Here is a 13,038-nt window from a genome sequence, read left to right as displayed (position 1 = left end):
CCCAGGATCCAGTTGGCCTTCTGGGGCTGCAAATGCACATTGTCCAGCTTTTCATCCACCAGTACCCCCAAGTCCTTCTCCGCAGGGCTGCTCTCTATGCCTTCATCCCCCAGCCTGTATTGATACTGAGGGTTGCCCCAACCCAGGTGCACTTGGCCTTGTTGAACCTCATGCAGTTAACATGGGCCCATTTCTTGAGCTTCTTAACTCTGTTAAGTTTGGTTAGAGCTGACCAATACATTCAAAGAATACTGTTTGGTGGGAGGCTGTCAGAAAAGCAAAGATATAAATATACAGGGAAAATGGGATTTGGTAAACCTCATTTCTCTAAGAAAGCAGACTAAACATGAAAGATGAGAGAGATTGGAGGGTTGCAGGAAAGCAAGGGACATGGAATTTGTTTTATTTTAAAACGAGGGAACAGCATGTAGATAAAACTTCCGCTACTGCAATAGAAATCCATGATCCCCAAAATTTTTGGCATAGCAGATTGGTGTCAAAACTTCTACTAGACCCTTTTGAAGTTAATGCAAATAAGGTACTTTTCAATATAGTTTTACAGGTTACTTTAGCATGACCTTACAGATCATTAGAGATCCAGAGACAATTCTTGAAAATGATTAATATATGAATGCCATATTCTTGACATTCTCCATATAATCAAAATATTCAGCTACCACTAGGAAGCATATTTTCAATAATAATAGCAAATTAATTCAGTGAACGATGAGAACATTCTATTTCATTTTCTTGTTCTCTTATATTGATACAGCTTTATTAGATTGGTGAGTTATGTGCGCTTCATAGATTTAAACCTAGTATGATGACAGCCATGCATGAGGCCATTTAGCAAACGTAACTAATTACAAAGAGTCTTTGGAAATTCAGTAAATGCTCTCTATTCAGCCTACCTGAAGTTGGAGCTTTGGAGATGAGCCTAAGTGGGACTGATTGACCAAGATCAGGACAAGACTAGGATTTTGGTGGTGACTGTATAGGGTATAACTAATTTTCAAACTCCTATAAATTATATGCATAATTAAATTGTTTTAACACTTATAAAAATGGAGTACAGTACAAATACATACGCAGTGACATTCCTCCCTTTTTTGAAAGTCAGTTATCTAAGTCTTCATCAGTACACCGTGTTTGATAGCTACTATAATCTAGTATCACTGAAATAGGTCTGCTGTACCATACTACATTACAGTTTACCTATTCCATCTCTTTTGCAGGTTTTACTGCTTTATGCTTATAATACAAAGCCCGTCAAGATTAGCAACATCAAGATTTTCAGTTCAATGTCTATTTTTTCAGGCCACTTGTGGATTCCGTTGGCTAGGTAAATAATCACTGCCTTTATCCTGTTATTTCATGCTATATTAGAGATCAGTCAACCATTTAGGATGACAGAAAATAAAGTACAAAATACTGAAGAGCTGTAAGTCTTTAAAAGCATACATTTTCGCTTTTCAGAGATTTTTCACTATAAAAACTGTAAGATGTTGGACACAGCGATAAACCCATCCAAACATATGCCTTTTCAGTACATCAGCATTTCAGTTTTGATTCTTAAAGAACTAACACATGCTAATTATATTACACTGTCATAGCAATGTAAGAAAAAACTAGCAAATCTAAGAAGCAATCCCAGCAGTTACTCCCATTCTGTCACTGGATCAGCTGCTTTCTCCATCCCATAATACAACCCTGAGCGTGCAAGAATTTTTCTCAGTTGTAGCACTTCATTTTACATCCTATGGAATTTTTCATTACTTCTTCCTTGCCATTCATTTAGCCCCAGAATTTTTAGGATTGATGAGCAGGTTGAGTGGAAGCAAGAACGGGCCAAGAAGAATTGCAGCCCCTGTCACCCAGGTTGTCAGCACACCTTGTGCTGCTTGGATGAGAAAATCTTTTCTTAGAGAGGCATGCTTAAACTACTGCTTACCGTTTTTAAGGCAAAAAGCCAATGCATTTCATAATTCCACTTTCTTTAATGGAAAACTTTTTGTAAAATTAGGAGATCAGTCTTGAAATGAAAGAAAATGTAGAACTGAAACAATATGTAATAAAGGCTAGGTCAGTTTAAATATAACCTTGAAATAACAAATAATTGTTCTTTTATAACAGCAATAATGAAAAATCTTGTTTTCTTTCAGAATTATTTCTTTACGGGAGCAATTATCTAATCTGAAGCAGCAAGTTGAAATGTTGATGCAAAGTTCTAAAACCTTGTCTTCAGCTTCAGAACCTACACGTTTTCTTGAAGAAAGTGAAATTTTGAAAAGAATTCCTTCAAAAAAACCCCAAATGAATGTTGCAAAAGTACATCTTGATGAAAAAACAGAAGTAAGTAAGAACAGTTCTGCTCTTAAATATGTCTGACAGTCATTTATTCAAGATGCCTTTTTGGGAAATAAATGACAGGTAACTTGGAAGGCAGACATAAAAGATTAAATTTCCCTCACCCCTTTCAAGAAATGTTGAAATATTTTCACTTTTCATTTAATTTTTAACTTTTTCTTTTCCTTATTATTGCTTGTCATTTTACAAAAATATCAGGCATCTTCAACCTTCCACTTGAAAATAAAAGCTACATCTTCAGGTACATAGATTTGAAAATTGGTGCCTAATTTATAGTAATCTACGTCTGAAAATGCTTGGCATAGTGTTAAATTAGCACGGCCATCAACCCTAAAGTGCTTTTTAGAAATCGGTTGCACATCTTCAATGCAAAATGGGCAGCAATGGTTTGTGAAATAAGAACCTTCTAAAAACATTATTGAGAGAAGACTAAAACTGGCAGTGAATTTATTTTCATTTTCTCTACGCCACCTTCCTCTTTTCTTTTTATTAGCAAGGCTGAATACGGCCCGCAACCAAATAACTCCCCCCACATATGCACACACAAAAGAGGTAATTTCAGAATTTTCCATGTGCTCTGTTTGAGATAATGTCATTGGAATAGAATGTTGGCACAGCATAACTGCTGCTTGATAAATGCCAAGGCAAAATAGACGTTTATTTTCAAAGTGGGAGACATTTATCATGTGACAGGATTCTCTTTATATCTATTATATGAAATGATTAATGATGTGGAGGCTGTCATTTTGTCTGATGGATGCTGTGAAACAGCGACAGTTGTGCACGGTGCCATTATTACGAGGCTGTATTTTGACCAGCTTGGAGAACAAATGATGTTTTGGCCAATCACGGTGTTTTCAGGAGGGTAGAGAGCTGTCCGTTAGCGGGTGTTTCTGATTACCTGAAGGGTTTTGCTCAAACTTTCATTAATATATGTCAGTAATTGGAAAAACAATGTTTAGAATACTAATAAGATTAACACGCCGTGTATAAATATCATCTTGTCAGAGTGTTTGTTTAGAACGTCTTCAGTAAACACGTAGCGAAAGTATGCTGGCTCACCTGATTTAATACCTGAGCCAGGGGCAATTTTGCCTCACTAGAAACTGCAAGGTTTGGGCACTTGTGTTTGTCAAGCAAACACAACTATTTGTGTTGCAGAAAATTTATATGCATCAGCTAAGGGTTTTGCTGTGAATTCAACTAGAATAACCTAAAACTTGATTGTTCTGAAAAATTTGGTAAAGCCAAGCCATCTGTTAGCTTATCAGAGGAGACTGATAGCACAGCATTAGTTTTTTCTTGTTTTATACCATTAGGAAATGGCTAAAAGGTGTTTATCTGAAGTCAAAGCACTGCTGTCTGTTGTTCCAGCCCTGTCCTTGCCATTAACTGAGGTATGCTATTCTCATTTACAGTAAAAATCTGTTTTCTAAAATGAAACAATTGTTCAGTTAAACCGAAACACGGATTATACCACTAAGTGTCTTCCCATTTTTTTCTCATACATTTGTTGGGCTTTCCGTTTGGGTTTTATTTTTTCATCTTTAAAAATAAAATACCAATGTGCATGATTACAAACTGTGAATATCTTCACCGTTCATTACAGTATTACAGTCACCTTTTTATACATAGAAAAATGTATTAAAAATTAATCTCACTCACAATGGATTCATCTGGTTTATCCGCCATTCTCCGGTCATTGTTTACACAGACTCCAGTGAATTTCCATGATGCAATTGCCAAATGCAATTTCCTTCCCTCTCTGTATTTTTTACAGTTATTCAGGTTTTCCTCTCTTTTCTTTAGCTTTCTCTGCCTTGGCCATGACACGTCCTTAGAGTTAGCATGCCATTTTTTGTTGTATCCATCTTGTTACCCAGTTGTAGTCGGTATCCCAGAGAATACCATGGGAATGGGCCCATAGCGTGCAGCGGTAGCGTTCAGTGTTCTCAGACATTCTAGGACGATCAGGAGAGGACTACTGCTGCCAGGGCTCAAGGAAGCCAAGGAATCTCCAAGGAAGATTTTGGAATCCACCGTAACATATCAACTGCCCTATTAATCCTCAAATATCTTGCCTGTAATTGGTCACAATGGAATGACAATGGATAAGGCATCCACTGTACCCTTCTTTTCCAGTCAGGTAGCTCTTCCTACCAGAAGAGAATCACAAGTTTTATCTGGGAACAGTTCGGCTAGGGGCCTGTTATAGAAGAGAGAAGCTGTAAAGCTGTCCAGTGCTTCCTGCAGGCTGGTACCTAGGAGTACATACTTCCCTTTTATACATATTGCACCATTCTTGACACCCCATATTATCATCCTGAAGTTATCCATCCTGAAGGTCTCTCCCAGATGACTCCCAGACCTTCACATCACTCAATCTGGTTTTATCAATGCATCAAAATACACAGACATTAATTTTGCAAAGCTACACTTTTCACAGTCCCACTGAAATACCTTCCACGGCAGAGATTTGACAGATACCTAGGGAAAGGTACAGCTGAGCTTCCTTAGAATCACACAGACCTCCTGGACCTGTTTCAAATTCTCACGAATCCCTCCTCACTTTGCCTGCTTCTTTCTTTGGGTTTATGGTAAAAGTGAGGGAGCTGATTTAGTGGTGTTTTTCCAGTAAGAATATGATGTTAACTGCTCTGTTTTATTCTGGCTAAATGCCACAGCAAGCCAAAATGTTTCAACAGGTGGAACGATGGGCTTTTCATCACAAAGTTTCAGATAGAGACTTCAAACTAAGATCCTATTAGATATGGCAGATTTGGTTGAGCAAGTGAAGCCTAATCCTTCAAGATGCTGAATATCTTCATTCTTCTCCGAAGCCAACAGAACTTGTAGAGTGTTCAGCACTTCATTACATATGCCTATTTCTAAGTAGTATTTCCAAACTTTTAAATAAGCTGTATGTGTGCATTGTCCAGTGGGATGATGCATACCATAGGGTAGTGCATTCCCTTTGTTTTTAAGCATGCGGGAGAAGGCAGCAGATACGTTGCTTATATGTAATTTTACATCATTTTTCCCCACCACACAATTTTTTGTTGCACATCTTCTTATGAATTAATTGGACAAATTCAGTTCTAATTTGTGGTATTTGTTTTCTCATTTTCCAAGCTGCCACGCTTTAACTCCTACCATGTTTCCAGCTTCTCTTCTTTGATCCTCTTTTTTCTGTTCATGTGTCTTATGGTGCTTTTGATTCAGCACTGAATTATATTTCTAAGTGGGAAAAGTGCATTTTTATTGAATTATTCATGTAAAATTATTTGACTGTTCATGTTTTAAGAATAAAAATCGATCAGCTGGCTTGGTTTTAAAGCTATTTAATGAACAGCTATGTTCTTGAGGGAGATGATAAAGTACAGTGTTTGGGAGTTCCATTCTTAAAAGTAAATTTATGAATAAAATAATTGCATTAAAAGTTAACCTCCCTAGATGGCCTGTTCCAAGCTTTTCCTTTAGTTAGTTTTTCTTAATATCTAAATCAGCTGAATAGTTCTCCACGTCCAATGGACACGCAAACCAGTTTATCATTGCCCTCTATTTCACCTTTTACAGTTAACTCAATTCTTTCAACTTCTCATCTTAGGAAAAGCCTTCCAAATTATTAATCATTCTTGCTGCTTTTGTCTGATATCTTTATTTTACCTACAGACAATCAGAAGAAAGTTTGTCAGCCAAGAGTGTTCATGGAAATTTCCTCCCCTTAATCCTGCTCTTACTAGTTTCCTGCAAAAGATGTCATTAACCACAAATTTATATTTAGGCAATGAGTATTTCTAACTTATTCACTGGTTGTTGATCAGAAATCTGGCTTTAATATGGAGCTATTTATATATATGTATTTTTTGGTACCTGTAAGCTTAATAAAGTTATTTATTTGTTTGGTTTTTTCCCCCCTGTTTTTTTCAGATCCCATTTGATGTTACTTTGCAATCAATAGCAAGTTTGGAAGATATGTTTGATCCTGCCAGTGGATGTATAATAACTGAAGAAAGTCTTTTCAACTGGATCATTTCTCTGTTTCACTAAATTCTGTTTTTGCAATAACTTAATCAGTTGCTGAGTGCTATATATTTAGACTTAAGTTCTGGTGTTAATGAAACAACCTCATTTATCACAGCAGGATTTGGCTCCTAATGTGTTTGATAATCTTGATTTTTCGTTTATTTCTAATTATTTAAAAATTAATCGTTTTTAAAATTAAATACATTTTTAGGAATTAAAAGTATTAGAAGTAGTTTCTTAAGAGGATTAAAAATTTGATTTATTTTTGATCTATAATTGAGTTTGTTAGGGGTTTTCTAGCTTTTACATAATTTCTTATTGTTTAGAAAAGCTGAACGGGACTGTAGCCTTCCAGCACCCGTTAATAGATTCCGCTTTTTCCCTGAAGTTTTATTTTCATCAGCAAGTTTTTAATTGCTTTCACACTTATCAAGAGTTGGTTTTATTTTTGAGGTTGAGAATGTTTTTTTTGGCCTAAAATCATCACTGAGTTTGTTCTTTTACACTTCTATTTGGAAACTAGCATTTCAGACTTCTCTATCGTTTGTTAAAAAACAAACACATCAGAGGTTGTTGAGGGTAAAAATGATCATTCAGATGTCTCCATAATTTCAAAGCATTTGTCTGAAAAAAAGCCAATTTAGAAAATAAAGTGGTACTATATAGAACAATTTTGGACATACTTCTAAAATGCTAACAAAACCCCTCTGCTTATGTTATCAATGTTGTAAATATTATCTTAAAGCGCTGAAGAAATCCTAATGAGTCCTAACAACAGCCACCTGAGGAAACATGCGTGCCCAGTGTTAGAGATGGGGAATTTGACAGGAAAAAGTGAGTTAGTTGAACAAGGCCACACTGGAGAGTGCAGTAAGATTCAGGACTGCGAGCTCACGGCCCTTTGGCTTTGCTCACACCACAAGGCCAGGCACTTCTTCGCTAGTTACAATAATTTGTTTGCGAAAAACAGCAAAAACCCCAGGACGTTTGGGCAGGAGCTTGTCCTGCTTGAGACTTGTGCTGTCACTAGCCATGCTTCTGTGTCATCGTGAAAATTCAGGACTCGGAGTTACTATTCCTGGCTTCGGTTTCTGTGAAAAATAAACAACTGGGTTGATACGCCAGCCCCTTTTCCTTCAGTCAGGCTCTCACTGTGCTCTAGCCCAGTGATAGAACAATAAAATATTTTGAGCTCTTTGGAAATCGCAGATTTACCTTGGTTTGTGCTTTTCAGAGAAATGTTACCTGGTTTACCAGTGAAGTTTATTTTACAGAGGCAGAGAGAGAGGTAAAAGATTCAGCATAATGAGTATCTTAAATGTGTTCAGTAACAGGAAGAAATGGGGTTAGGCTTTCTGCTATTTTTCTTTATTCCTATAAAAGAAAGAAGACCGGATGTATTTGTGTTACGTGTAGCTTTTTCAAAGTTGTGCTATTTTTTATTTTGTGTAGCCTTTTCTGTAATGCTCTAAGTAGTAGGAAAATCAGAAGGATTATGATAGGATAATAAAAAGAAAGCAAAAACTGAGTAATTGATAGGGAAGGTATTTTTGCAAGACAATTTTAAAACTGAGTTAGAATGGTTATTTAACTCAATGCCTAGCAGCCAGTTTGGAGGAGATATCCCTTAGCATTATTCTTTCAATTAAAAGAATTTATTGTTATGCAGTTCTTCAAAAAGCAGGAGAGAGAAAAAATGACATTACTCATTTTTCTTTTACACGGAACAAGTAGAAAATTGCAGCTTTTTTTGGGAAAAACTATTCAGTCTTTCCCTATGCTTTGTAAAAAGTATAAAAAACCTTTCTTTTTCTTTTTGGAGTCACCTTGAGGATTATCATAGGACTTTTGTGCAGCTTAATTAATATTTGTAAAACACTCTGTAGCATCAGGTGAAAATGGAAGTAAAGTTCTGTTACAGGTGAGGTGTTTCTTCAGTGCTGCCAGTCTGGACCTTGTTATAATTCCTATACTTAAAAGAGAAATACCAAACAAAATGCTTTGCATGTGAATTTAAAATACATTACACTTTCTAAGGCATTTTTGTTGCAACAAAAATATTATCCTACTACGTCCTTTAACACAGCACTGTAAAATAATAATGTCGACCTCACCGTATCCATAGCAGCAGATTTTACTCATAAACAGAGCGTTAAATATTCAGTGCAGGCTTCAGAAGAAAACACTGGAGAAAACATTTTTCTTTTAGCATATAATTAAACTCTTTAGTTAAAATCTGCTTGTAAAGAAGAAAGCTCATATCTAAACGTCTCCAGTAATTGCACAGAAAAAAAGTATAAGGCTAATTGCAAAGTAAATTGCTTCTTGTTTTACGCATTATCATAGTTTGGGTGGGTTTTTCCTTACCATTGAACGCAGACTAAAGCTTTCAATACGTGAGACTAGAATAAATTTGTGTCAGCACCATGCTCAATTAAGTTTCTGTAGAATACTTGCCTGTGCCACTGTCTCCAAAATTAAAAAGGAAGCGGGGAAGGGCACCTTCTTTGATTTCACAGTCTGAAATGTAAGGGAGGGCCCTCCAGCTATGTCAGTCTGCTCTGTCACCTGCCCCTGCAACACCGCACAAGGGCTACTTACTGCCTTGAGACAGCTTTGAACCACTGGCACGTTCACCAAGTCTCTTCAAATTTTAACTGAAATATTTCTCCATTCCACATCTGTGAAAGGAACGGGTAGTATTTCCCTATCTGGTAAGTTGTGTGATGGGGCAAAAGGGGAGAGTGCGCGAGCGAGTGTGCACTGTGGGGACAAACTGAAACGACTGTGAACTGAACGACAATTTATATTCCGTGCATCCCCTGGACGAGGGATAAGAAGGATCCTACAGGGAACTAAAGAATAGTAAAAACAGTTTGGATTTGTTTTGGATTTTTTTTTTTAATTCCTTTGGTATTGTCTGTTCTGTGAACTGAATAAAGTAAGTGTCCTGAGAACAAAAACAACTTCTGGTCCTGTAATTAATAACTGCATCAACAAGATTGTGCTAGGGCTCAAATTGAAATTGAACAGGGAGCTTAACATTGACAGGTCTGAGTGGGTTTTGGAATACTTCATTTTTCAAATACTGTTTCAATATAGTTTTAAGTTATGTTGCTGCCTTGACAGAGAGTTGTATATTCAAGGCATCGACAGGGTTTGTCTCATGCCTACAAATATATAGCAACCTGAAATTATTTCTGGTTAAATTAATTTTATGATGTGGAAATTAGTAATTTCACACAGATTTATTCAATTGTATGTGACTGGTTTTTAAATTCCACTACAGCCCCAACTCATGCTCATTTTTTGTTTGGATTAAGTATTTATCCATTTTTTGGATGACATCAATCTAACAAAATAATCGTAGTAATTAGCCTCGCTGTGCCTCAGTTTCTTTATCTGAAGATAACAGTAATCCCCTCATCAGTGAGGGATTTGACGTTTTCTGCATCAACATTTGGAAAATATTTTCAGATCCTTGAATGAAAGAGGCAGGGAATTTAAGTTATTATTCAATTGAGACATGATGTAAAAGGGATAGTCATTTGTTTCCAAATCCATTTTCAGTGAAATACAGGAAGAAAGATTTTTAAAAAGAATAATGATGGAACTGGAATTAATTGTTGGAATTACAGGCTAATATGCTGAACTAATTAAGCCAGCAAAGAGTTCCATTTATGTTTGCCAAAGATTTTCTTTGAGTTAAAGATACTGAGTACATCATCAAATGAGAGAAGTGAAAATATGAAGCATAGGTTAATCTTTAAAATAGAGTGGGTGAAAGGGTCCAGAGGCAAGTGCTGAAGTCAAATATTTACCACTGCAATTTAATTTTCCACTTTGAAACCCCAGAGATAATTAGAATTATTCTCATTTGTCTCTCATGTCAGCATGATTTAGGATTCTACTTAATGTGCAAAGAAAAAAAAAGTACGTGCTGAAGCAAATTACACCAACAATCTCAGTGTCACACAGTGGAAAACCAGAATATGTGACATAAGAAATCATCACAAGGGGATGGATCTGGCTCTATAGTCTGTCCGGGCCGTTCTCAGGACAGCTGTGTGGAAGGCGAAGCTCTGTAAAGCGGCAGTGCACCTTCAGGGCTGGCTTACCTCCTGGGCAGACATCCAGAATTGAAAAGAACATTTCAGCGGACCCCAAAAATTAACAACATCCTAGGCAAAGCTCCTTGCTTCCTGGCAGTCTTGTGTTCTCCTCCCCAAGGCCTGGGGGTCGACATAGGAATCTCTAATGTGATTTTTCCAAAAGTGCTCTCATGGCCGCTCTGCGACGCACGAGCAGAATGAGGTCTGTGCTTCATACTTCGCACCTTACTTCATTCCCCACGGATACTGGCATTGTATAGCTGGAAGATGGCATAGCTATAGGAAAAAAATGAGCATTCTGTTTATGCTATAAAATTACTGGATACATTTCATTATCATACGTGTATATAACTATTAGGTCTGTTACGTTCTTATCAGCCCACTACCAAGTGGAATGATACCAACTACTTCAAAACTGCTTTAAAGGACAATTACAACCGTGAAGAAATCCATGTGTTTTTTTCCCCCCAGCTTCCTGACTGGTCTTATGCCCCAGGAATTCTGTGGCTCATCCTTCAGGACTTAGTGTCACTGCTGTTACCTTGAAAACCTCGTTTATGGGCAAAGAGGAAATGCAACTTGTATTTAAAGCCAAACATTTATTTTCAGTGTAACTGAAATCTTAGCCTAATCTAAGAATCATTATTAATCCAGGTCTAATTATTATGGGAAAAGAAAGAATACTTCAACACAGAAAAAGTTTAATAATAGTAATAATGCAGTTAAAATTATTATACAGTTATAATTTTAAACTGTTACTATTTTTACCCCCTTTCACCCGTGTCATGCTCACGCTTCTACTGCTCCCCTGGGCCTGAAGGGCAGTGGTGTCACGCTGGGGTGTGTGTGAGGAGCTGCTAGAGCAAGTCATCCATCTGGAGCCACGGGCCAGGAAGGATACGATGATGTTCTCTTCTCCCTCTGTTGATGTCATCTTCTTCCTCACTCTAGGATCAATTTGGAGTAATTTTTATATGTTTAACACACTTTTACACCTTGCTCCTTCTTCATGGGTTTGCAGTTCCATGGTACATCTAAATTCAACGTATGTGGTGGTTTACATATGTTAGGTAATTGGGTTTAGTTCTCTTTGTTTCCCATGAAAACAGGTTTTGTCCAACAGGAGGCCTGTGAGTCTTTAACTGACGGTAACTTGTTTGTAGCTATGGGGTCTCCAGCACCAGGGAGACCTGGTGACCCATCTCTTCTCATCCCATCCCATGCCCATACTCCTCTGCTGCGTCCTGAGCCTCAGCTTCTCAAGGCCTCCGCTGTCCTGCCCAGGCTACATTTCTCTACACTACATCATTAGATTAGATAGATAGATAGATAGATAGATAGATAGATAGATAGATAGATAGATAGATAGATAGATAGAATCTCGATATAGATACCTCAGTTGTGATTTTTTCTCAGTGGTAGGCAATTGGTTGGCCTTTTTAATCCATTTTAAAATCTGAATGTGCCTGCAGCAAAAAGCTTGATGAAAGGAGTGCACCCTGCCCTTGGAAGATGTAAGTTCCTCATTTCCTGGTGAAGGGAAATCCTTGGTCAGATGCTGTATATTTGGCTGAGATTTCCAGAGATTTCCCAGTTCTCCTTATCTGGAAAGCTCTGTGAAGAGGATTTCCCTTCTACCTGCAAGGCAGTTTCCCTCCAAACCTGATCCATCTATCTCAGATGTCAGGGAACTTTCCCGGGAGACTCTTCCACAGCCTTGCACAATTGCTTGGAGAGCCCTGCCTTGCTCAGGCGGCCCCCATCCCTTTCCGGGGTAGCACCGCTCCGCTGTAAAAACTGAGCTTCTTGCTGCCATCCTTTCCCCAGAGATGATACACCAAGATGTCCTGGTGGTTTCTTACAAACACCAAGAAGAAACACAGCGCAGTCACTGGCATAAAAAAGCGCAAACAAAGGTCCTAGCAGCAGGAAAAACTGATTTAATTGAGGGGGTGTCACAGAACGAAGCAAAAAATGCTGGTTGTGTTTACTTAAGAAAAACAAAAATTTCTAATTGCTGAGCTTTGAGGCTTCAGGGCTTGGAAGGCAGGTACTCACCTACCTGTCTGTAAACACGGTTACACTATATGGTGAGGAGATGAGATAAAGAAAAAAAGCCAGCAGATATTGTTATGGGCAAGAAAAAGCTCTGTATTGATCTTCTCTGTATTGAAGATCTGCAGAACAGAATAACGAGTATTGGCCTTAGAAGTGAAACATGGTTGGTTTAGAAGCAAATTAGGACAATGAAGTGGAGTGGGGGTAGGAGACTTGTAGGAATGCTGTAAGTCCCCTGATGCTCAGATAGCTGAAAAGACAGATGATAGATGATATGACTAATGATTGGTTAATGAGGATGAATAGATGCAATAAAGGCATGATCCTCATTGCTGTAGGGAAGTAATAATGGCATTTTGTGTAACAATGACATGAGTTTCTTTCCTGAGTTCACTTATACAGATTAGAGCTAAAACAAACGTGGAAAGTCAAAACTCCCATTGCCAAAGGAAAGCGAACAGGGCATTTCAGATCT

General features: G+C 37.7%; 1 protein-coding gene across 1 annotated transcript in view; it reads left to right on the top strand.

Moving 5' to 3' along the window:
- CFAP54 (cilia and flagella associated protein 54) overlaps positions 1–6,485 on the top strand; it is a 111,218-nt gene extending 104,733 nt beyond the window's left edge. Inside the window, 4 exon segments of the mRNA XM_054219060.1 lie at positions 1,236–1,342; positions 2,163–2,352; positions 3,687–3,764; positions 6,298–6,485. Coding sequence (XP_054075035.1) covers positions 1,236–1,342; positions 2,163–2,352; positions 3,687–3,764; positions 6,298–6,417 — 495 coding nt within the window. The 3' untranslated portion in view covers positions 6,418–6,485.
- The last annotated feature ends 6,553 nt before the right edge of the window (positions 6,486–13,038 follow it).

The sequence above is a fragment of the Rissa tridactyla genome, chromosome 1 (genome assembly GCF_028500815.1).
Source record: "Rissa tridactyla isolate bRisTri1 chromosome 1, bRisTri1.patW.cur.20221130, whole genome shotgun sequence".
Taxonomy (NCBI): domain Eukaryota; kingdom Metazoa; phylum Chordata; class Aves; order Charadriiformes; family Laridae; genus Rissa; species Rissa tridactyla.
This window is presented reverse-complemented; position numbering and strand designations above follow the sequence as displayed.